Genomic DNA, 26957 nt, shown 5'->3' with positions numbered 1-26957 from the left:
ACACATATGCAAACCTTTCATCCATAAATTTTTCATAAAGTAATTGGTATTTTTCCTAGCTAAACAAACCTTAGTCCTTTAAATTACTGTAGTAGATGTTTTCAGAGCAAGCTGGAATAGCCATTGAGTTCATTAATGAGGTAGTTAACGACATGTGGCAGGCAAGAAGCCCTGTCCCTCACCTGTCGGAAGGCCTTCACTTTTCATTTTGGCTCAGGACTGAGAGGGGTAGTTGAGGAGGAAAGCTTGATTTAAAGGACTCAAGTTCACAAGGCTAGGAAAAATACATACTGTATTAATGTACTTGAAATTTTTTTATTTATTCCTATGCATATACAAACCTTTCAACCTTTAAACAGGGAGACTCACTGCTTGGTGGGTTGTAAGTCCCCCTAAATCTGAACTGGTTGGTTCTTTTTCTTCCTTGGAAATGTCAACCTACCTGGTTGTGTAAGGGAGCGAAGGAAATGACTCCAGCAATCTCCTACCTGTCTCTTATAGGGATGAGTAGACTGATAGGGATTGGCTTGTTCAAGATGAATTATACATGGTCAACTGAGGAATCCCTTCTTCCAAAAGGGGATGTCACTCTGGAATAATATACCTGGCGTATGATGATCAATGGTTGGTATAAATTCCATCATCCCTCCCCTCGCTAGGGAGACTGAGAGGAGTTACTTCTTTAGATTAAAGAATGGACCTCAAAAGTGAAACTAGCTGAAATCAAGTGAGGTCCAGCGTGTAACATTTTCGACTGCTTTGCCACAAAAAGATGAGGGGGGCAGAAAAATGAAGAAAAGCCTATCCTACTTTACATTCTAGACTTATATATTTACAATATGAGTAGTAAGTTAGTTAAGGCACCAGCCACCTGCTGAGACACTACCACTAGAGTGTCATTGGCACTTTTCACTAGCCAAATAGTACTACATTGGATCCTTCCTTAATTATGGCTCATTTTTCCTTTGCCAACACATACACCAAATAATCTGGATGGAAGTTAATAAAAGAAAATTTTGTTGGGCTTGCAAGTGATGTGTGTGGCAAGAGAATTGTTGGAGGTAGCATAAGGATGGGTAGTGAATGGTGGAATGAAGGAGTGAGATGAAAGTGGAAGAGAAAAAGAGGGCATTTGAAGAAAGGCTGCAGAGTAATAGTGTAGAGAAGTATGAAAGATATAGAGAGAAAAATGTGAAAGTAAAATGTAAGGTAGCAGAGACAAAGAGGGTGGCTGACTAGAGGTGGGGTCAGGGATTGGGTCGCTCGTATGAAGAGAAAAATTAGTAGTTTTGAATGAAGTGAAGATAGTAAAGAAGAGTCCACCAAGAAATTACGAGACAGTGAAAGATGAAAATATTATTGAAAGGAGATAATGCAAGGAAAAGGATGGCTGAATATTTTGAAAGGTTGCTGAAATCCTAAGGATAATAGGGAGGCAAATATAATTACTGTTGCAGATGTTGAGGTGCTAGTGATGAGAGATGAGAATGAGAGAGAGATTACAAGAGAGCAAGTGAAGAGAGCACTAGATGAATGAGAGCAGGAAAAGCACCTGGTATGGATGGTGTGAGGGCTGAGATGTTGAAGGAAAGAGATGTGACTGTACTTGAATGGTTGGTAAGACTGTTTAATATGTTTTGTGTTGTCAATGGTACCAGTGGATTAGGTGTATGCATGTACTGTTCCACTATACAAAGGTAAGGGAGATGGGGATGAACGTTGAAATTCTAGTGGTATTAGTTTGTTGAGCGTGGTTGGAAATGTGTATGGTAACGTGTTAATTAACAGGATTAAGGATAAAACAAAGGATGCAATCTTAGAAGTGCAGGGTGGTTTTAGAAGAGATAGGGGATGTATGGATTAGATTTTTAAAGTTAGGCAGATATGTGAGAAATATTTAGCAAAAGGCAAGATGAATATTGCATATATGGATCTGGAGAAAGCTTATGATAGAGTTGATAGGGAAGTGATGTGGAATGTAATGAGGTTATATGGAATTGGTGAAAGGTTGTTACAAGCAGTGAAGAGTTTATACATAGGCAGTGAAGTGTGTTAGGATAGGAAATGAGTGAGAGAGGGGTTTCCAGTGAGAGTGGGGATGAGACAAGGATGTGCGATGTTGCCATGGTTGTTCAATTTGCTTATTGATGGGATTGTAAAAGAAGTGAATGCACAAATGCTTGGTCTATGATTGAAACTGATAGATGTAAGTGATCATGAATGGGAGGTGAATCAGTTGTTGTTTGCAGATGATACTGTAAAGTTAGTAAAAGAAAATTTTGTTGGACTTGCAAGTGATGTGTGTGGCAAGAGAATTGCTGGAGGTAGCATGAGGATGGGTAGTGAATGGTGGAATGAAGGAGTGATATGCAAGTGGAAGAGAAAAACAAGGCATTTGAAGAAAGGCTGCAGAGTAATAGTGTAGAGAAGTATGAAAGATATAGAGAGAAAAATGTGAAAATAAAATGTAATGTAGCAGAGACAAAGAGGGTGGCTGACTAGAGGTGGGGTCAGGGATTGGTGAAGGGCTGTTGCAAGCAGTGGAGTTTATACATAGTCAGTAAAGTGAGTGTTAGGATAGGAAATGAGTGAGAGAGGGGTTTCCAGTGAGAGTGGGGATGAGACAAGGATGTGCAATGTTGCCATGGTTGTTCAATTTGCTTATTGATGGAATTGTAAGAGAAGTGAATACACAAGTGCTTGGTCTACGAGTGGAACTGATAGAAATAAATGATCATGAGTGGGATGTGAATCAGTTGTTGTTTGTGGATGATACTATCAAGTTGCAAACTCAAGGAGAAGCTGGGTCAATTAGTGCAAAGTTTGGAATGGTGTGCAAGAGTAGGAAGTTGAGAGTTAATGTAGGTAAGAGTAAGGTTATGAGATGCACAAGGAGTGAGAGTGGTGCTAGATTGAATACCATGTTGAATATAGACTTACTTGAGGAAGAAGATCTGTTTAAGTACTTGGTGTCTGTTGTTGCTGTAAATGGTGGAGTGGAAGCAGATGTACATCAGAGTGAATGAAGTATGTAAAGTGTTGGGGGGCAGTGAAGGGAGTGGTAAAGAATAGAGGGTTAAGAATGAATGTAAAGAGAGTTCTGTATGAGAAAGTGATTGTACTAAGTGTGATGTATGGATCGGAGTTGTGGGGAATGTAAGTGACAGAGAGACAGAAATTGAATGTGTTCGAGATGAAGTGTCTGAGGAATATGGCTGGTGTATCTCAATTAGACAGGGTTAGGAATGGAGTAGTGTAAGTGAGACCAGGTGTAAGAAAGGAATTAGCAGTTAGAGTGGTTATGAATGTGTTTGGGTGGTGTGGTCATGTAAAGAGAATGGATAATGGTCATCTGCTGAAGAAGGTGATGAATGCGAGAGTCGATGGGAGAAGTATAAGAGAAAGGCCAAGGTTTGGGTAGATAGATGGAGTGAAGAAAGCTCTGGGTGATAGAAGCATAGATGTAAGCGAGGCAAAGGTGTGTGCTAGAAATAGGAATGAATGGCGAGCGATTGTGACAGTTCCAATAAGCCGTGTTGCTTCCTCCGGTCACCTTGGAGACTGCTGAGGTAGCAGCAGTAGGGGATTCAGCATATGAATCTTCATTTGTGGTGGACACTAGGGGAAGGTGGAGTGTGGCCCCATGGTAGTACCAACCAAATTGGCTGAATCCCTCGTCAGGCTGGGAGGGGCAAAGAGAAAAAAAAGTCTCCTTTTGTTCTTTTTCTATATTGCCTACCACACATTTTCTTCTTTCTTCATACACCTGACAACACTAACATAACGAAAAATTCTTCTTCACTCAAAAGGTTAACTACTGCACTGTATCTGTTAAGTGGCTACTTTCCACTTCGTAAGGGTAGAAGAGACTCTTTAGCAATGGTATGCAGCTCTTCTAGGAGAAGGATACTTTAAAATCAAAACAATGTTTTTTAATCTTGGATAGTGCCATAGCCTCTGTATTATGGTCTTCCACTGTCTTGGGTTAGAGTTCACTTGCTTGAGGGTATATTCAGGCATACTATTCTCTCTTTCCTTTTCCCTTTCCTCACTGGTCTATTTTCCCTGTTGGAGCCCTTCGGTTTATAGCATCCTGCTTTTCCAACTAAGGTTATAGCTTAGCTAGTAATAATAATAATAATAATACCAGAGACAAGATTCTTCCTGTCCTATGTGGGAGCTGCCCTGGTTACACAACTAACTGAGCAGCCACTGAAGGACCAAGCATAAAGGTGTCAAGAGACTTGTGGGTATACTTCCATAGGCAAAAGTACATGAAGATGGTCTGGTGTTTCCAAACTCAATCATTCAACACTTCACCGAATGAAAATTTCCCCTTAAGACTAGCACTGGCAGGAACAAGAAAGAGGTGCCGGCTTTGTGACAATATCTTTACAGTGTACGTCTCAACTGCTCAGGAGTTGAGGTATCAGCTAGGACCACCACTCCTAAAGTGGTGGTCCTAGCTGATACCTCAACTCTCTGAGCAGTTAAGACGTACACTGTACAGATAGTCTCACAAAGCCGGCACCTCTTTCTTGTTCCTGCCAGTGCTAACAAAAAGTTGCTAACACTCAGACCTGGGGTGTTAGTTCCCCTTCAAATAGCTCTGCAGAACCCTCACTGGCTCCCTTCCTCTTTGTACAACCTTCCGACCCCAGCCCATGAGCGTGTGTTATGAGTGCCAATGAATGTGCCTGCTGCTTCCCTTGTAACAGTGTTCCCAGTGTTTTGGTTCTTATTGGAGCAACCTGTGTGGTTACCCGCTCCAGGGAGCTTTCCTGTTGATGGCCACGCAGACCTCAACTTATTTCCTTGTAGAACCTTAGGGGAAAGTTAGTAAGAGGAAGATACAAGCTCCCTCATCTCCCTCATCTCATGCTCCTTCTAATTTGAAGAAGATGAAGAAGAAGAAGAAGAAGAAGAAGAAGAAGACGAAGACAAAGACAAAGACAAAGACAAAGACGAAGAAGAAGAAGAAGAAGAAGAACGAGAAAAAAGAAGGAGAAGAAGAACAAAAGGAAGAAGAACTAGAAGAACAACAAGAAGAAAAACAAGAAAAACAAGAAAAAGAAGAGCAAGAAGAATAAGAAGAACAACAACAACAATAACAAGAAGAATAAGAAGAACAAGAAGAAGAATAACAACAAGAACAAGAAGAAAAAGAAGAAGAGGAAGAAGAAGAAGAAAGTCATTTGTAGTTGCAAGACTAATGCTCTTGACGACATCACCACTCCTTGGGGGGGGGGGGGGTGTGGATGGATGACAATAGGGTGGTTCAGTCCAGGTTGCAAATACAAAAACAAGAAAAAGAAGAAGAAGGAGAAGAAGAAGAAGAAGAAGAACAACAACAACAACAATAAGAAGAAGAAGAAAAAGAAAAAGAAGAAGAACAACAACAACAGCAACAGCAACAACAAAAGAAGAAGAACAATAACAACAACAACAACAACAATTAAAAGAAGAAGAGCAACAACAACAACAACAACAACAAAAGGAAGAAGAAGAAGAAGAACAACAACAACAACAACAAAAAGAAGAAGAAGAAGAAGAAGAAGAAGAAGAAGAAGGAGGAGGAGGAGGAGGACGGATGTAGTTGCAGCAAGACCAACGCTCTTGACGACATTACCACTCCTCGGGGGGGGGGGGGGGGGGACACCAGGGAGGTCTAGCCAGGTACCAAATCTGTGTACACCTTCTGTGGCTATGTGCTGTAAGATCTCAGGCACCCTTATTCATCTTTCGTACCTGGACGGTGTTCTGTGCTCCTGCCTCTAAACTCCATACTGCTGTATCTCGTGTCAAAAAGATGGCACCTCTTGCACACCCGATGGTCACTTGCCAGTGGTTGAGGGGCCACCGCACGGGTTAACATTCCCTCTCCATTTCGATCAACAGAGGGATGAGATTGAGGTACCTGTCTCTGCTTTCATTGGTGCTGGAGATCTTTCTCTCCCTCATGACTGTTGGCCTGGTCAGTCATCAGCCCTAAATTACATTGCAGTTTCTGTGCATTGTTCAGATTGCTTGTTTTTTTTTTTTTGTGTGTGGGGGGGGGGGGGGGTAGTAGGTCTCCAGAGCAGATTGCCAAATCCTGTACCCATGCAAGGTACAAGTGTACTCAGAATTCTTTTGACCCACCAGTCCTGGATCTTAGCCCAGAGGCAGACAACAGTGTATTTGGGTGTTTACTTGTGGAGGTTCTTGCACCCATTTGTGAGTGCAATGAACTGAGAGGGAATTTTCTCGCTACCTTCAGGTGGAACCTCCATCATTGTTCAACACTTAGATGCCTCTTAAGGATTGAGGCCTTCTCTGGAGCTGCCATAGTCATTTCTTGACAGTTTGGCCCTGGATTGAGCTGACAATTAAATCTGTGGATCTGAGAACTCTCTCGCTTCCAGATGTGTTGAGCAAGATCCTGGCTCCTGCCTCTCGAGGTAGCACAGAATCCTTTGTGCCAGCATGCTGCATAATCATATCTCCAGGTTGACCCGTCAATGTGCATACTGTTAGGGGACTAAGTCAGAAGCCACATCCTTCTCAAACTCTGAGTCTGTGGCTATGGAGATATCTGCCCTCCAAGCTGTCTAGTGGCTTGACCGGTGGTCAGCCGCAGTGACGTACTTTGCAAAGACAATGAAGTTATCAAATGCCGACTCTGGAAAAATACAGGAGTCTGGTGCTGTCTGATGGGAAGGTAGTGACCTTGGCAAACCAGTAAGCTAACTGGGTTTGAAGAGGGATGGTTTGGTTTCCTGATTCTCAAAACAAGTTGGCCCTGAGGTGAAACGCTATGAAACACACCGATGTCGGCATCCAACCAAGTCTTTCCTTTCAAGGAAACAAGCTTTTTGCATATGCAGATGATGATACACTTTGCATCAATTCCATCTCCTGAATGTAGATCTGGGGTTGCTAAATTCCTTAACAGAGATCTAGATAAAATTAGTACACGGTGCAGATTATGGGGCATGAAGTTGAATCGTAACAAAACTCAAAGTATGATTGTAAGTAGGTCAAGGACAGTGGCTCCTCAACATCTGGATCTCAGCATTGATAATGTTTCTTTACCTCTCTATGACTTAAAATTCTTGGTGTGATTCTCGACAGCAAATTTACTTTTGAGAAACACATTAGGTCTGTGTCTTCTTCAACTGCACAAAAAAATTGGCTTATTGAGAAAGTCATTCAAGATTTTCGGTGATGAATCTATTCTGTTGAAGAGTTTTAATTCTTTCATTCTACCTTGTTTTGAATATTGTTCTGCTGTCTGGTCATCAGCTGCTGATTCTCATCATAATTTGTTGGACAGGAACTTACATTCTATTAAATTTCTTATTCCTGATTTGTGAGTGCAATAAACTGTGAGGCAATTTTCTCGCTACCTTCAGGCGGAAACTCCGTCATTGTTCGACACTTAGATGTCTCTTAAGGATTGAGGCCTTCTCTGGAGCTGCCAAAGTCATTTCTTGACAGTTTGGCCCTGGATCAAGTTGACAATTAGATCTGTAGATCTAAGGACTCTCTCGCTTCCAGATGTGTTGAGCAAGATCCTGGCTCCTGCCTCTCAAGGTAGCACAGAATCTTTGTGCCAGCATGCGGCATAATCATCTCTCCAGGATTTCCCATCAATGGGCATACTGTTAGAGGACTAAGTCAGAAGCCACATGCTTCTCAAAATCTGAGTCTGTGGCCATGGAGATTTCTGCCCTCCAAGCTGTCTAGTGGCTTGACCAGTGGTCAGCCGCAGTGACATACTTTGCAAAGATAATGAAGTTATTAAATCCTGACTTTGGATAAATACAGGAGTCTTGTGCTGTCTGGTGGGAAGGTAGTGACCTTGGCACACCAGCAAATCAGTAAGCTAACTGGGTTTCAAGAGGGATGGTTTGGTTTCCTGATTCTCAAAACAAGTTGGTCCTGAGGTGACCAACGCTATGAAACGCACCGATGTCGACAACCAACCAAGTCTTTCCTTTCAAGGATACAAGCTTGTTGCGTATGCAGATGATGATACACTTTGCATCAATTCCATATCCTGAATGTAGATCTGGGGTTGGTAAATCCCTTAGTAGAGATCTAGCTAAAATTAGTACACAGTGCAGATTATGGGGCAAGAAGTTGAATCCTAACAAAACTCAAACTATGATTGTAAGTAGGTCAAGGACAGTGGCTCCTCAACATATGGATCTCAGCATTGATAATGTTTCTTTACCTCTCAATGACTTTTAAAATTTTAGGTGTGATTCTCGACAGTAAATTTACTTCTGAGAAACACATTAGGTCTGTCTTCTTCAACTGCACACACACACACAAAAAATTGGTTTATTGAGATTGAGAAAGTCTTTAAGATTTTTGGTGATCAATCTATTCTGATGAAACGTTTTTATTCTTTCATTCTACCTTGTTTCGAGTATTGTTCTGCTGTCTGGTCATCAGCTGCTGATTCTCATCATATTTGTTGGACAGGAACTTAAGAGTCTATTAAATTTCTTATTCCTGATCTAGATATTAATCTCTGGCACCGTCATTCAAATAGTTTGTTATGCATGTAGCATAAGATTTTTCCTAATTCTTACCCTCCTTTACATTCAGATCTTCCTGGATAGTTCTACCCTCTTCGTAGTACTACGCATGCAGTTAATTCTAATAGTCAAGTGTTCTCCATCATGAGGCTTAATACTACACAGTATTCTAGAAGTTTTATTCCAGGTGTGACCAAGATGTAGAATGATCTTCCTAATTGGGTAATTGAATCGGTAGAACTTCAAAAATTCAAACTCGCAGCAAATGTTTTTATGTTAAACAGGCTAACATAAGTTTTTTTTTATAGTTCATATGTAAAATATCTGTTTTTATGTTGTTACTGTTTTTTAAATATTCAATTTTTATTGTTCATTATTTATCATATAGGTTACTTTTTTCCTTCCCTCACTGGCCTATTCTTCCCTGTTGGAGCCCTTGGGCTTATATAATCTGGCTTTTCCAACTAGAGTTGTAGCTTAGCTGGTGGTATTATTATTATTATTATTATTATTATTAATAGCTACTTTTCTGAGCATCAATCTCATTAGACTGGAACTGTAAGTAGTGGTTCTCCCCATCCCTTTATGGATAGGAAGAAGATGGTGGGTTGTATATTAATCCCTTGACCTTTACTGAATGTGCCAGATATTTTATTCCAGACTGCATAATCCCTTTGAGGGGAAAGATTCTTAAAATATGGTATTTTAATAGTTTATTACTTTTCTAAATTTATTTTTTTCCTTGTTTCCTTTCCTCACTGGGGTATTTTTCCTTTTTGAGCCCTTGGGCTTTTAGCAATCTGCTTTCCCAACTAGGGTTGTAGCGAAGATATTAATAATAATAATAATAATAATAATAATAATAATAATAATAATAATATCATCAAATACTTAACCAAGTACTGTCCAGGCCCTATCAGTCTACTCCCTATGATGGAATAAATTGTGGTTGCTTCATTCCACTCCATAGATTGACAGGAGGGCTTCTTACCCACAAACAAGTGAGTCTCCCTATTTTAAAGGATGATAGGTTTGTATATATGGGGGAACAAATACAAACTCTTGAAAGTAATTTGTATTTTCCTAGCAATACAAACCAAAGTCCTTTAAAAATTACTTCCTACCTCAACCCTCTCTTTCAGTCCTGAGCTGAAGGTCAAAAGGGAAGTCTTTGACAGGGGAGTGAATGGGGCTACTTTGATAAAGATTTCAATGCCTCCACTAATGACATTCCCAATTTTACAGGACTCATATTTGTATAACTGGGAAAAATAATCACCTCTAATTTTGTTATTTCAACTATCTAATTCAAAATTAAAATTCTGCATCACTAAACAAGTAACCGTAGAAGCGGTAATATGGTTAAACTAATAAAATAACATTTCAAAAATTTGAATTAAAAATCATATTCTGTTTAATAATGTAGAGCTACACTCATGGATACCAGATTTAACTTCAATAAAGTTTTCTCAAAGAACAAAAAAATGAAGAATAAGGAACTCTTTCCATACACTTTGATACATATGTAAAGTAAACATGATACAATTATACAGTTCATGATTATAATCTCAGAATAGTGATTAATAAATAAAAATCTTATATTGTCTTTATTTAGAATTTTGAAAATCACTAACAGTTCCTGATGTGAATTTCAGTATCTAGCTATCAAATGATTGTTGCCTTACCTGTTAAAACCATTGAGAGTTCACAAGAGTAATTGGAATTGTAAAGCCAGCCACCATAATTCAAATCCCATGCATGATACCGACCAGGAAATCCTACGACACGGTCTCTCTCATCTCTCCATACCCTGAAAAAGAATAAGCTATAGTTACTCAAAATTAAAACGACAGCTCTGGGTGGCAAATCATGATCATTTGATTTTTAAGAGCCAAACCCTCTTGGAAAGAATGAAGAGAGGTCGCTGATTTGCGATATATGAATAAAGAGAAACCTAAGACATTTATCAAAGTTATGAGGTTAGTCATGACATAGAAGTGACAATATCTGGACTTTTTGGAGGAGGAGGAGGGAGAAGAAATAAATTGTTGGATAGAGCAGATATGAGAATACTGCAGTACATTATATCTCCGGTATTATTTCTATGAACCTCCCCTAATGTTCATATTGCTGCTTCTTCGAGATTTCTACAAACAGCAAGATGATGCTAATAGCTCCATTTTAGCTACAAAAGGAATAGTTCACAGATCTGTGACACCTGTTGTCAGTGTCCAAGAAGGTGGCCATAAAAGCCAATCTGCTCAAACCACCTTTCTGAAAGGTATTTAATTCACACCTATCTGTAGTACATCTGACAACATGGAGAATATACACTGTATCATCAGAATAAAGGGTTTTTGAAACCCTTTACACTGTCTATTATGGGGTCTAAAAGACAATCTACGAATATTCCTTATCAAAGAAAATGGCATGTTTATTTCGATTAGTGCAAAACTAAGATTCTGCCAATGACTAGGTCTAGCTTGGATATTGTTGAATTTTTACGATTCATTTTTATGATAAGCTTCCAGTTTCAGCCATTATGGAAATTTGTTCAATGCTTAATTCTGTGCTCAAGCATCGAGGATCATAGTAAAACCAATCTGCCGTGGCCGCTGGGATGATTTCTGACCCAATGTATAGCGTACTCGTGTCAAAATAATTAAATCACTTTAAGGAAAAATTAACACTATAGTTAGACTCTCTCTCTCTCTCTCTCTCTCTCTCTCTCTCTCTCTCTCTCTCTCTCTCTCTCTCTCTCTCTCTCTGTCAGTCACTTCACTCTCAGTAAGGCCATAGGAATAAACGAAAGGCTTAAGACCACATGACAGAAAAAGACAGTTAAATTTATAGATCTTTGTGACAAGAGAAAATTATACAAAAGAGACGGGATACACTTTAGTGAAGAAGGTAAGAGAGTATACGGAAACCAACTTAATCTCAGACTGTACAATTATTTGAATACAGCAGACCAAGAACAAACTAGAACCATTAGAAAATCCTCCCACTACAAATAAGAGGAATTTTGGTAGAAAACTTGGATAATGCAGATAAAAATAAAAATAAAACACTATTAAATCAGGGAAACTTGCAAAGCCACAGAGGAAGATTATAAAGACAGAGAATTTCCTCAGAGTGGCACAATTCAATGCTCAGTCAGTTAGAAACAAATTGGAAAATTTCAGGGCAATGATAGCTAGTGAGGAACTAGATATCATAAGCATTACCAAGACCTGGATTCAAGAAAAACAAAGGATTTTATCGGAGACTACAAAATCCCAGGTTTCAGGCTTTTTAAGAAGGGTCGCCTAACCAAAAAAGGTGGAGGGGTAATGCTCTATGTTAAAAATCAATTAAACCCCATAGTAATTAAGTTAGAAACCGAATGTGAAGTGACAGGTGCAAATATCAACACTATAGGAAAAAACATGTCCATACTAGTAATATACAGACCACCACATCAAACATAAGACAAGGATGAAGAGCTGTAGAGACAACTTGGACAAGAGGTTAACAATAAGCTAGCTGTCCTAATGTAGACTTCACTGCAACAGTAAACTGGGAAACTATGAATTCTACATCATACACAGAGGGACATAGGCTACTAGAATTTGTCAACAATGAATTCATCTATCAATGGGTAGATAAACCAACTAGAGGAACCAACATACTAGATATCGTGCTAACAACAGAAGAAAATTTAGTATCCAGTGTTTCAGTAGGCGAAAATATTGACGAAAGTGACCACAGAATAGTTAGGTTTTTGGTAAATATTCATCTAAAATAAGGGAAAATTATAAAAACATTAGACTACAGATGGAGTAACTGGATAAAACTGAAGGAATACACTAAAAATTTAGAATACGACGAAACAGGAACTCCTTTGTAGGAATATATAAAGAAAAAAAGGGCTAAATGTATTCCGCAAAGAAAAATTTTATAAAATGGAACTCCACAACCTATGTAGTTCAACAGAAAAATGGCCAATGCTATAGGAAGCAGAGACAGGAAATATAAATCAATGGGTCCACAGCCTTCAATTCATGAAATTTCTGAGCACAAAAAGTTAAGCCGAAAAGTAGAAAAACTAGTCAGAAATGCCAATGACGAGAAAAGAGTAGCATCAGCTAGTAGAGAAAACCCAAAAGAATTTCTTGCATTTGGCAACAGTAGAAAACCAATCAAAAACAACATTAGCCCATTAAGAGACTCGGAGGGTAATCTTATGACAAATGATTTGGAAAAAGCCGAACTGATAAATGCATATTTCACAACAGTATTCACTAGGAAAGAATCAACAATCCTCCCCGAACCAGCTCAGCTATCAAATGTGAAGGACCAAAACCATTAAATAGAATTACATTTACGATAGATGATGTTAAAGATAAAATGAAAGGACTCAGTAAGTCTAAGGCACCAGGTCCAGATGATATTCATCCAAGAGAGATTACAGAACTAGAAGAGATAACACCTACACTTTTACAAATTGTTCCAAAAGACAGCCAACGAAAGAAAGGCACCACAAGGATGGAAACTAGGCAATATTCCTCCAATCTTCAAGAAGGGACCAAAAGAAGAACTGGTCAACTACAGACCTGTTTGTCTAACTTCGGTGCCTTAAAATTTTTTTAATCAATTATAGTAGATTCAATAATAAAACACATAGAATTTTTTTTCTTTCGGATATACACCCAACATGGATTTAGACAAAAAAGATCATGTGTGGCAAATATTTTGGAATTTTTCCACATGTTTAGCATTTATGACAAAGGAAGGGCAATAGAAATCATAGACTTTCCAAAGGCTTTTGACAAAGTTCCTAATAAAAAATTAATGGTCAAAATTAGAGCACTAGGCATTACTGACGAGACAGCTGAATGGATCAAAGATTGGCTAACAATCAAAAAACAGAGTTGTAATCAATGGAGAAGCTTCAGAATGGGCACCTGTTTCAATGAGAGTAACTCAAGGATCTGTCCTTGGCCCATTGCTATTTCTTATATACATTAACGACATAGATTTAGGGTTAACAAGTATAATAGCCAAATTTTCCAACAATAATAAACTAGGCATAGGCTAAATGCTGCGAATTCAGAAGACGTAGAAGCTAGGAGAATGGTCCAGAAAATGGCAAATGCCTTTCAACTGAAGGAAATGCAGTCATGCACATAGGTTATAGTAACCCAAAATCGGATTACTTACTGCTAGGTAATGAAAGAGAAAGTGTGGACCAGGAAGATGATCTCGGTATTATTATCAGCAAGGATTTGAAGTTCACCTAACAGAGATAATTAAAATACAGCAACAACAACACTGTACTACAGCTGTACATATCACTACTAAGACCCCATCTAGAATACAGAGTCCAATTCTGGGATCCAAGTATTCAGAAGGATATAGATAGACTAGGAGCAGTAAAAGCTAGGGGCACCAAACTGGCTCCAACACTAAGGCAATTTGGATATAGACGAAGGATGGAGCGTTTGAACTTATTTGATCTACAAACTCGATGCTAAGGGGACAGTAAATGGAGGCATTCAAAATTCTTAAAGGAATAACAAATGAAGATTACAACAATCTATTCACGCTTAGAACAAATCAGTCCAGAGGTAAATGATGCAAACTGGAATTGAAAAGATACAACAACCCTCAATGTGGCAATTTCTTTAAATACAAAATAGCCAATACTTGGAATAAACTTCCAGAAGATGTAGTAAAAAGTAACACGGTAAAGGAGTTCAAGAATAAGTTAGACAAGACCATAAGAACACTAAATGCTTAAAGTAAATCACTACCAAAGAGCAAATGGAGTCTCTGTGGATGGACTAAAAAGTCTTTGAGACATCCAAAATCCTTGTAAAACACACACACACATGCTCTCTCTCTCTCTCTCTCTCTCTCTCTCTCTCTCTCTCTCTCTCTCTCTCTCTCTCTCTCTCTCTCTCTCTCTCTCTCTCTCTCTCTCTCTCCTGTTATTCTTGCCGAGCAGAACTACATTTTCTTTCAATATTATAATCCCAGGTTGTTTGCCGTTTCTATCCGTTTTGGCAGAATTAAGTTTTGAAATCTGGCTGGCCAGTAAATCTTGGAGGTCAGAAGGGTAAAATTTATCAGGCAAAGATCAGTGAGCCATATTTAATCGCTGAATGGTTGATCTTGGAGTGTAAATTGCAGTGCTTTAGATTGCATAAACTATCAAACTTGAACGGTGGAAACTTCTCCAACTCATGACATCCGTCCCGATTCCAGGGAAACAATACACAGTATAAAAACATTTCACAAAGAGAAGATGAACTACGGCACTTTTACTGATGTAACCAAAGCATGTACACTATCCGCACATCTGAAGCTACAAGTGTTCCAGAAAGAACAATACGTCGGATAACCAAAGAGGGACGAGTCACGCAAGAAGAATGCGGAAAACTGCTCTAGACGACATCAACAAATGTGATTTAAGAAGAATTTTAAGAAGAATTTTAAGAAGAACAGTGTTAAACTTTTATGCACGTAATGAAATATCCACCCTTCAAAAACTACTGGTGGAAGCTAAAGAAAACATTGCATTCAATGGATGAAAAGTTTCTAAGGAAAGTGCTAAATGATAGAGAGAGAGATAGAGAGAACAAAGATTCTTTAAGAAATCCTAATCTTATAAGCTGAAAGAACATTAATTGACGGATGAGACCCGAACACCACAAGCACGGATATATCGATAGTGAAAGATAAGTATTTACCATGGGCAGAGTAATTAAAAAGATTTAAAAGGTCTTGTCTTTAAATAAACCCCTTCCATATTCATTATAAGCATTGTTTATGCTTGGTTATCTGTTATATATATATATATATATATATATATATATATATATATATATATATATATATATATATATATATATATATACATATATATTATATACACATATATATATATATATATATATATATATATATATATATATATATATATATACTGTATGTATGTATACACACATATATATGTATATATTTATATATACATATAAATATATATATATATATATATATATATATATATATATATTTAGATATATATATATACACACACATATATATAGATATATATATTTCTATATATATATTTATATATCTATATATATATATATATATATATATATATATATATATAATATATATATATATATATATATATATATATATATATATATATATATATATATATATATATATATATAAACACACACACTGTGTAAGGGATTTTGAAATAGGAAAAATCTATGTTTGGGTGATATAGCCATGTTAACCCAATGGAAGTTCCTCTAAGCAGGTTTCTACTTGGGATATTTCCTGCAAGTGATATACCAGAGAATTTTACCTGTAGAGGTATCACAGGGTTACTACCCTTGGAGCAAATATCGTGTATGTAAAAGGGACGTGTTTAAAACAACCCCACTATCCTTCCCCGAATAGAATTAACCTAGTCTTGAAGGATATGGGATAGGTTGGATATGTGGTAGAGCCGTTACAACTCTATTACCGGTGTGTTACTGTAAACATATTCGCTGGTTCACCATACCAGCAGCAGCCATCTATGAAAGATGGCCTAACACTGAGAATTGGGAGGTGATGAAAAGTAACGGGCGGGTCCATCAGGATGACATAGCTATCTCACCCAAAAATAGATTTTTCCTATGTCAAAATCCCTGTATTAGGTTTGAACCATGTCGTCCTGATGGAGGTGTACCAGAGAATTGAAAATTCTTAGTTGTGGCATATTAGAGTTTAACAACATAAGTGTTCTTTTGTGTCAACCTCACTAATTACAGAAGAATTATTTTTGGGCTCAAGCCATGGCGTCCTGATGGAAGGTTCCTTTTTGGTAGCTTCCTTGGGTAAATAACTACTAAGATATTCCCAGAGAATTTAACCACAGGTTATCACAGAATTCTAACTTCTGGAGCGAGTATCCTAAAGGTTTCCCTTTTAAGACATCGTAAATTAACAGGGGACGCATGTATTAACGCGCCACATAGCTATCTACACCCCGAACAGAGTTAAGGCTTCGGTGTGTAAAGGCAGAGAATAGCTGGGAGCCGTTCCATAGCTAATCTCATCCGTGGCTACTTTTGGTACTCGAGACGTAAACAAACGGGCGCCATTGCTTGAATGACGTCACGTTCGTCTTCATCCTTCTGCTAGTAGCTTGCCTTACTTAGACGGATTTTCCCTGTGCCATCTTTATCGCCTTGCATCCTTATTATGTCGCTACCTTCGACCTCGCCTTCTTCTGGAAAGTTGAGTACAAGGTTCCAGTATTGTTTAGTTAAGCTCTGACCGTAAAGTAAATATTACTTTTCGAAATAATTGTTGTTTTGTGGCAGAGCTGTGCCTCTACCGGACCCGCCATTTTATGGCGTCGTTGTTGTTCTGCATGCCTTATTTAGTTAGCCACTACAACGCTTCCGGCCTCAATTACTAATCGATAACATTAGTTTATTTAGTCTTCATAGCTAGGAACTTTTATATCGTGTTTTGACGCTTTTTTACCGGTCATCGATTGACCCTATACCAGTTGGCTACTATAGCCCCCAGGCCAGTGCGCCTAGATATCAGTGTTCATGCATGATTTATCAGTGATCCTAGGCTTATTTATGAAGATAGTGGCATTATTTTACAATACTATTGACTGTGATGCAAGTGTTTTCGCCTTCAGGGACCATATAGGGGATAGGTTAGTTAGTGTACCTTCCTAACCTAACCTACATATAGGACCCCTATATGCTCCCTTCATCCCCCTGCCCTTGGCATTCCCTCTGCGTAGCCTTGCTCCCCTTACCACGTAAAGGGATCAAGCTCTTACCAGAGTATTTTATCGCCTCTCAGTCCTCCCTAAGGGAATGAACCCCCCTTAAGGTTGCGCCTGAGAGTGAGGAACGGCTAATCTTTCCTCTATGGCTAGGACTAGTCTACGACTGTCCTGCGATAGCGATATGTCTTCTATCCTTCCTAGTTCAGGACGCTCAGCCCTGCTCTAGGTTAGGTTTTGGAAGGGTAATTCTGTTCCTTGCTGAAACTGTACCCATGCACCGTTTCAGTCAGGCTGCCTTACCTTAGGTTAGGGAGTGTCCTCCCTTCCTTAGTGGCCGCTCTGGTACAGAACCCCTTTCATGGAAGACTCTTCTCTTCTCCCCTCCCCACCTATCTCTTGTATAGCCTAGCCTATACTTAGGTTAGTCTATACCCATCTGTCCCCTGTCCTACAACTCCTCCTTAGGGTGGAGTGATAGGGCAACCTGGAGCTTCTGCGTACAGTCCGCTCTGGTACATATACCCTTCATAGTGTCCTATGGGGTTAGCCACTGGATGTGTTCTGTATACAGGGGTCTCCCCCTCTTTGGGTGTTCCCTAGCCCTCCCTTGGGCTACCCTAGCTCCCGGTCCTCTGCGGCCCCTGCTTCTGGGTGATAGAGCCAGCCTCTATCATGGGTACACCCTCTCAGGGGGGGATGTCTGGGAGTCCATGACTGGACTCCTTATATCCCTCCCCCTGTCTCTTTCACTATCCAGGTGCCGGTCCCTTGCCGCCTCCACTGTCGGTGATACCCACCTCCTACCTTGGTGACTCCCTCCATACCCCCCATGGCCGCCAGTCCTCCGTGTGCCGGGGGACTGCCGCCTGCCGCCGGCTTCCAGCCGATGGCTCTTCACTTCCCTCATAGCTTGGCCGTCCGCCCGCCGACCGGCCACCGGAGTGCCGGCATCCACTGCCGGCAACCCGGTTCTGCTATAACTATCCTTGATCCTGTCACCACTCTGGCATCCTCCGGCTGCCGGAGCCGCCGCTCCCCCTGCCGGCGCGCCGGCGCTGTGCCGGCGGCCGCCACCCTGGTTTTGCTCTTGACTTATACTGTCTGTACTAATGCCAGAAACTCTGCTGGAGCGGCCTCCGGCGTGCCCGAGGTCTGCCGGACCCCCCCGGAGGCGTCAAGATGACTTGCACCCCCTTCTACTAGCTATCACCTCATACTGATAGCCCTACACTGCAACCAGATGGCCTGTTTACGTTAGTGGATCAGTACCCTGATACTGTTCTATTAGTAATCATGCTGTCATTTTGCATTCTTCAGATTTCCAGCATGCTGCGTGTATCTTAGCGCGGCTGGTTGCCAGAAGCAGTTACCCTTGGGGATCCTTTAGCCCCCTAATTTGGGACTGAGTGACCTCAGTCCCAAACTTATCCTTGGTAATTTCCATGGTATTCCATTACCCTATGGATTCTGAGGGAATTCTATCCTATGCCTTCGGCCACTTCGGATTATCCAAGGATGAAGCTTACGGTAGCCAGCTGGGCGAGATGCATGGAGTATGTTTCTTTACTCTCTCAATCCTCTGCATCACACCCTTTATCAAGTTAAAATTAATGATTAATTTTAACTTAGCTTAAGAGCCATTCTTATGACTCCCCCCATACTCATTTTCTCTTTCTTCCACAGGAGGAGCAGATGAAGTGTGACTTCGACTTCTGCGCTGTGAAATGCCCGCACTTCTACGGGCATACGGCTTGCAGGACTCACGCCCCTTGTGCTAACAAGAAAGGGGATTTGAAATTCTGGGACCCACTGAATTGTACGGTCTGTCAGGCTCACCTTGTTGATGCCTTCCATAACCCTCCCTCAGCGGAGGTCAGGGACACTTCTCGGGAGAAGCTACGCAAGTGGGTGCGTGGCTTCCAGAAGAATGCCACCGGACCGTACCTGGCCACTGAAAAATTGAGGTCACTTCTGTTCCCTAAGACCTCCCCTGATTCTGTGGTACCCAAGGATTCGATCCCCACTGTCCAAATTACAGTGGAACCTGATGTAGTCATGGCCCAGTCCATGCACGAGTGCCGCCTGGATTCCGAAGATGACGAACACATGTCGGATGTCTCGGAAGACACGGAGAAGACCCTTATGGCTCAAGGGGCTGAAGATGATGAAGACCAGGTGGAATACGCCGAGTCGGAGCAAGAGGTCGCTCCTCCTTCCATCACCGCCCCTACTCCTACACCGACGGAAGTGTCTCTCCCGTCTACCTCCACTACCCCGGAACCCTTGCCATCCACCCAAGAGATGCTCCGGATGATTAAAGCCATCATGGACGACAGGCTGAAGGAGAATCAGGAGTTCATCAGGTCTATGATAGGATCCAAAGAACCGAAGAAGATCTCGGTTAAGGATCTCCCCGCATGCTCACATGCCAACCCATGGAGGTATGCTGAGCATATGGTCATAGCGACCGGCAGGATCTTCGTCAGTGACAAGATCGGCACGGTCCCCCTGGAAGACGTGGAGTTCTTCCCAAATTTCGAGGCCTACCCGGACTGTTACGTCCGACTTCGCTCTGAACCTGCCTCTAAAGAAGAGACCGAACCGAAAGAGGAGATAGTGTTCGATCTCGCGAAGGCCCAGGCTATGCTAGCCAACACTTTTAAAAGTAGGGGTTTTACCTGCTCTAAGCTTCCGGCCCTGAGCAAGAAGCACCCTACCTATGTTGCACCTGAGAATGCAGTCCTTCCATTCATGGAAAAGGCCTTCACTGCGTGCCTCAAGGCTGTGGAAGAGGGAAAAGCCTGCCCTGCACTGGAGGAGTGCAGACCCTTCTCCATAGTCACTCCCCCCGACGCTCGACACTGGAAGGACATCCAGCATACTTTCGTGGTGGGAAAGCTAGATCCTGACGTCGCCGGACGTCAGTTTAATGAAGACCTCCCGAAACTCAACGATCACCTCCTTCGTCGGGAACAAGATACGAAGGAGAGGCTCGCAGCATCCATGTCCCACCAGGTCCAACTGGACATCATGGCCTGTGACACCAGAGTACCAGACCACTACATGGTACTTGCCAAATCCCACATGGCAACCCTGGTGAAGGACATGTACCACTTCATGAAGGCTCGGAGAGCCTGTCGTGAATTCGTGTTCGCAGGTGCCACTGTGAAACATGAACCCCGGAGGCTGATTTCCTCCAACATCTGGGGCAAACACCTCTTTCCTTCTGACCTTGTAAAGGAAATTACCGACAAAGCCGCCACGGAGAATAGGAACCTTCTCCACAAGTGGGGCATGTCAAAGAAGAGGAAATCCTCTCAGGACGACGGACCTCAACCTAAGAGGAAATCCTCCAAACAGAAACCCCAGCAACGTCAACCAAGACGTCAGTTTCCGGGACCCGCTACCTCCCAAGTGGCAGCTCAGCCACAGCAGACCTTTCAGCTGGTCACCCAACCGGTCTTGTCACAGTCACCGGTTTTCACCCCTGCTTTCGAGCAACAGACGACTACCTTTCGTCCCAAAGGTAGAGGCTCAAGCAGAGGTGCAGGCAGAGACGCGTCTCGCCGTCCCTCCCGAGGCAGAGGAGGAAAGGGAGCTAGCGGCCGAGGCAACAAGCCCTCGGGACACCAGAAGCAATGAAGTGCTTCCGGTGGGAGGAAGACTCCGCCAATTCCAGGATCGTTGGACCTTCGATCCCTGGGCACACAGCATCGTCAAGAAGGGTCTAGGCTGGAGTTGGACTCAACCACCCCCAACATTCCAGCAATTCTTCCAACAATCAACCCCCCTTCTGGAAGAATATGTCCTAGATCTCTTGAACAAGAAGGTGATAAGGAAGGTAAAGTCCACCAGGTTCCAAGGGAGACTGTTTTGTGTCCCCAAGAAAGACTCCGACAAACTCAGAGTCATTCTGGACTTATCCCCCCTCAACAAGTTCATAGCGAACGACAAGTTCAAGATGCTGACTCTTCAACAGATAAGGACCCTTCTGCCTCGAGGTTCTTACACGGTCTCCATAGACCTGGCGGATGCCTACTGGCACATTCCGATGAACCATCACGCTTCCTCCTACCTAGGATTTCGACTCCAAAGGAAAAGCTACGCCTTCAGGGCCATGCCCTTCGGCCTCAATGTGGCCCCTCGGATCTTCACAAAGCTGGCGGACGCCATAGTACAACAGCTCCGCCTCCGAGACGTCCAGGTGATGGCCTACCTCGACGATTGGCTAGTTTGGGCTCCATCGCCCGAGGATTGTGTAAAATCCTGCAACAAAGTCACCCAGTACCTAGAACACCTGGGATTCAAGATAAACGCGAAGAAATCTCGCCTCTCTCCAGCTCAGAAGTTCCAATGGTTAGGAATCCATTGGAACCTTCAGTCACACCGCCTTTCCATTCCCAGAAGAAAAGGAAGGAAATAGCAGGGTCTGTCAAGCGACTACTGAAATCCAAGCGGATCTCAAGACGCCAGCAGGAACGAGTTCTAGGCTCTCTACAGTTCGCCTCAGTAACAAACCCAGTGCTTCGTGCACAGCTAAAGGATGCCGCGGGAGTCTGGAGACGTTCTGCATCCATCGCTCGAAGAGACCTCAAGAGACGGCTCCCAAACAGACTTCGACTTCTCCTCAAGCCGTGGTCGGAAGCAAAGGCCCTGAAAAGGTCCATTCCTCTTCAACACCCACCTCCATCACTCAACATCCACACGGATGCTTCGCTGGAGGGTTGGGGAGGTCACTCCCACCAAAAACAGGCTCAAGGCACATGGTCTCCCCTGTTCAAGACGTTCCACATCAACATCTTGGAGGCCATGGCGGTCCTTCTAACTCTGAAGAAACTCTCCCCGCCTCCCTCGATCCATATTCGTCTAACCCTAGACAACTCGGTGGTAGTTCGATGTCTCAATCGCCAAGGCTCAAGATCGCCCCAGATAAATCAGGTGCTTCTGACAATCTTCCGTCTGGCAGAGAAGAAGAAATGGCACCTGTCTGCAGTTCACCTACAAGGATTCCGCAACGTGACAGCGGACGCTCTATCTCGGACAAACCCGATAGAGTCGGAATGGTCTCTAGACGCAAGATCATTCTCCTTCATCTCCCACCAAGTCCCAGAACTTCAGATAGATCTCTTCGCAACGAGCGACAACAATCAACTTCCTCGGTACGTGGCCCCGTACGAGGACCCCAAGGCAGAAGCAGTGGATGCCATGTCACTGGACTGGAACAGATGGTCCAAGATCTACCTGTTCCCTCCCACCAACCTTCTGCTGAAAGTTCTCTCCAAGCTGAGAACCTTCAAAGGGACAGCGGCCCTAGTGGCTCCCAAGTGGCCCCGGAGCAACTGGTACCCCCTGGTCCTGGAGCTGCAGCCCAAGCTGATCCCTCTCCCGGGCCCAGTTCTCTCCCAACAAGTACAGAAGTCGACTGTCTTCGCTTCATCATCGAAAATCAAGGACCTTCATCTCATGATTTTCTCTCCCTAGCCGCAAAGAAGAGGTTTGGGATCTCGAAGAAAAGTCTAGACTTCCTCGAGGAATACAAGACCGAATCCACAAGACGGCAATACGAATCATCTTGGAGAAAATGGGTCTCTTTCGTCAAGACAAAAAATCCTAAGGAAATCACAATTGATTTCTGCATGTCCTTCTTCATTCACCTTCATGGACAGGGATTAGCAGCCAATACGATTTCAACTTGCAAATCGGCCTTGACTAGACCAATATTGTATGCCTTCCAAATTGATCTGTCCAGCGACATCTTCAATAAACTGCCGAAAGCATGCGCTCGTCTACGCCCAGCACCCCCACCGAAACCGATCTCCTGGTCATTGGACAAGGTGCTCCATTTCGCCTCCAACTTAGAGAATGATTCATGCCCTCTCAAGGATCTGACTCAGAAAGTTATATTTCTCTTTGCTCTTGCCTCAGGAGCCCGAGTCAGCGAAATAGTGGCATTATCAAGAGAAGAGGGTCATATCCTGTTTACTGATTCAGGAGACATTACCCTCTCCCCGGATCCGACGTTTCTCGCCAAAAATGAATTACCCACCAAAAGATGGGGCCCCTGGAGAATATGCCCCCTGAAGGAAGATGCCTCTTTATGCCCAGTAGAGAGCCTCAAGGTCTATCTTCGCAGAACTTCGAACTTTGGTGGAGGCCAACTCTTCAAAGGAGAAACATCGGGCAGCGACCTGTCACTGAAACAATTAAGAGCGAAAATCACCTACTTCATTCGCAGAGCGGATCCCGACAGTACACCCGCTGGTCACGATCCTAGAAAAGTTGCATCGTCTCTGAATTTCTTTCAGAGTATGGACTTCGAAAGCCTTAAAAGTTTCACAGGCTGGATGTCCTCGCGTGTTTTCTTCAAACATTATGCGAAACAAGTGCACGAAGTCAAACATTTTGTGGTAGCCGCAGGTAGTGTTATGAAACCTGCACCTAACTCTGCATAGAACAGTGAGTTACTTGGGACTCTAACTCTTCGGGTGCCTATGTTGACCCTCGAGCGATATATAGTGATGTCGAAAACACTTAGTGCTTTCTTATAACTGTTCTTATCCCAGGTGAAATGTCATAGTTGTCACACAAGTGCCGCATGCCTAGAGCATGATGTGTTTTAATTAAAGACTAACGTTCCTCGAGGACGAGTGCCTACTAATAAATTTGAAATTCCCTTTCAGATTCAAGAGCAAGTCTTTATTACTATGTACATTATAATTTCTGTAAATTAACTTTACTTATTGCTGTAATTCATTTAATTTCTGCAACTGTGAAATAAAATTTCTATTTTATTACTTGTGCGTCTCAATCCGCTCCTACTTACTATGAAATACATGCCTGTCATAGTTTTATTATCCCCTTTCCTCATAGTTCATGGAGATTTTAAGGTCCTAACCCTTATTTTATATTCACTCTTACAAAGTAATATTCCAATACGAATACTTACTCTTCATACCCTGGAGACGAAACCAACCTTCTCAGCACACAGTGTCCAACCACCACCTGTCTGCCTTCCAGAATGTTCCGATACGAATGCCAACCATTCAGTCTCGTCTCCAAGTTCTTCAGGTTCTTCTAACAAGGTGAATAGCCCTTCAATAACCACTTTGACCTCGGCATGGCCCGTGGGAACTTCATTGCCAAGGGGGGCAGGAAGATTCTTCCCTACGGTTCTTTATTAAGATTACTATGCTAATTTGTTCAAAGCCCTTGGCACTTACCAATAGGGGAAAATCTACCACGATACATTGATTCTCTGGTATTCTTCCATCAGGACGCCATGGCTTGAGCCCAAAAAACGGATTTTGAACGAAGCGAAAAATCTATTTTTGGGTGAGATAGCCATGGCGTCCTGATGGACCCTCCCTGCTACTTCGCCCAGTTTTTAGGTCCCACCCTGCTCTGCTGTATCATGGTGATCGGCAAGCAACTGGCTTCAGGATGAAGACGAACGTGACGTCATTCAAGCAATGGCGCCCGTTTGTTTACGTCTCGAGTACCAAAAGTAGCCACGGATGAGATTAGCTATGGAACGGCTCCCAGCTATTCTCTGCCTTTACACACCGAAGCCTTAACTCTGTTCGGGGTGTAGATAGCTATGTGGCGCGTTAATACATGCGTCCCCTGTTGATTTACGATGTCTTAAAAGGGAAACCTTTAGGATACTCGCTCCAGAAGTTAGAATTCTGTGATAACCTGTGGTTAAATTCTCTGGGAATATCTTAGTAGTTATTTACCCAAGGAAGCTACCAAAAAGGAACCTTCCATCAGGACGCCATGGCTATCTCACCCAAAAATAGATTTTTCGCTTCACTCAAAATCCGTTTATTATTCCATAAAAAGTGCATCTAATGATGGTTTGTTTTACACTCCCAAATATAACTATTTGGGATAACAGTCCAACTCCATGAGTGGCCTGAAAGTTTTTGTAAACTATTGAAATCAGACAGTTATCATCACAGACAAACCCATTGTGATGAAGATACATATGTAAGAACACATACCAACTAAGAAATAGTCTGTAATAGGAGGGTTAAAGAATTCAGGAACACTAATATTCATTATTTTCATTCAGAAACGTTAGGTCTATTATAAAGGAAAACGCAAAAAGACGTACAGTCTTTTATTATTTCCAAAAGTAAGCAAATGTAACAGAATTGTAGAAATAATGTTTAAATTTTTTGTGCTTAAAAACAAGAAATGTTTACCCCAGGAACATCATATTGAATAGTATAATAACATCGTTCCATATGATAAAAATAAGGTCAACTTTTGACTCTTCAATATAAACATAGTTTATAACACAATGCAAAGTAGAACATTTAACCCGCATTATGTACACTGTAATAGTCCCGTATTATACAGTCCATAAGAGGCCATGCACAACACTAATAAGCTGGTTTAATCACACTACCAGCTGCCAAAACAAAATGTTTAATATTCTCCAATTGTTTAAGGAAAAGGCAACTTAACTTTCCTAGGATCATGACTCAGTGGCATACTATCCAGGTCAGTCCTTCTGATAAAATTGGGAAGTTTGGACCTCAGTTGTTTCAATCCTGTTTTTTTTCCCTTTAAAAGGCTGTTCGCTTTTAAAATCTACGCTATTGACAGGTAAGCTTAAAGACATTCTACAGGGCACAGTGAAGGATCTTCCTTTGAAGGAATGATCTTCCAAGGCCCCAACGTTTTGTGGGGAGGTCATTTTTAGCCAGGAATGCATGATCTGGGTATAAATTAACTTCTCCCAACTCCGAGAATTCAATGTGGCCATCATCCCTTGATAGCACCACAATCTTGCTGACTAGCACCAGAAGCCATAGCTAGTAAAAAGATCGATTTTTGAGTAAGATCCCTCAAATAAGTGGAATAGATATTGATTGAGGAGGCTACATGCAAGATTTTATCCAAACACCATGAGATGGTTTTGAGAGGGAGCATTTGGTTTCAGTTTAGCACAAGCCTTAGGGATTTTATTGAACAGTTTGCTGTTGAGTTCTATATCGAAACATAAGCGATAGGTCTAGTTAGGGCCAATTTACATGAGGAAATAGTTGTGGAGGCCAGACCATGTTCATGAAGTGTGATAAAGAATGATAAACAGAAGTCCATCGGAATCGAATGGGGCTTATGTTTTTTAACGAACTCCACCCACTTCTTCCAAGAGGACAAATATTGTCTTCCTGTAGAAGAGGACTTGTATTCTTCTATAAAATCAATCTTTTCCTTAGAAACTCCGTATTTTCTTTTAGCATCTAAGATGAGAAAATCATGAGCTGCAGGTTTTTCGTTATCCATGAAGTGAAGACAGTCTCCTGTTGAACATCCTGGGACAGCAATGGTGTCGGCAGAAGAATTCGACAAGGTTTGAGTTCCAGAACAAGAGGGTACCAATTGCTCTTGGGCTAATTAGGGACCACTAAGACTCCTGTTCCCTTGAAGGTCTGTAGTTTGTCCAGAACCTTCATTAAGAGATGAACGGTGGAAAAAGGTAAATGAGAGTCCACTGGTTCCAATCCAGTGATATCAAATCTATGCCCACTGCTTCCCGGGTCTAAATTTGGTGCTACCTAACGGGGAAGCTTCTTGTTGAAGCTCGTCGCAAAGAGATCTACTTGCAGTTC

At 41.9% G+C, this 26957-nt stretch overlaps 1 protein-coding gene across 4 annotated transcripts in view; it reads right to left on the bottom strand.

Annotated features, from left to right (window-relative positions):
• botv (exostosin like glycosyltransferase 3) overlaps nt 1-26957 on the bottom strand; it is a 449715-nt gene that overhangs the window by 35152 nt on the left and 387606 nt on the right. For all 4 annotated transcript variants that reach the window (XM_068385646.1, XM_068385643.1, XM_068385647.1 and 1 more), the window contains exon 9: nt 10214-10338. In XM_068385646.1, the coding sequence (XP_068241747.1) occupies nt 10214-10338 (125 nt within the window). The remainder of the gene's footprint in view (nt 1-10213; nt 10339-26957) is intronic.

The sequence above is a fragment of the Palaemon carinicauda genome, chromosome 13 (genome assembly GCF_036898095.1).
Source record: "Palaemon carinicauda isolate YSFRI2023 chromosome 13, ASM3689809v2, whole genome shotgun sequence".
Lineage (NCBI taxonomy): Eukaryota > Metazoa > Arthropoda > Malacostraca > Decapoda > Palaemonidae > Palaemon > Palaemon carinicauda.
Note: the sequence above shows the minus strand (reverse complement) of the source record. Positions and strands in the feature narration are given on the sequence as shown.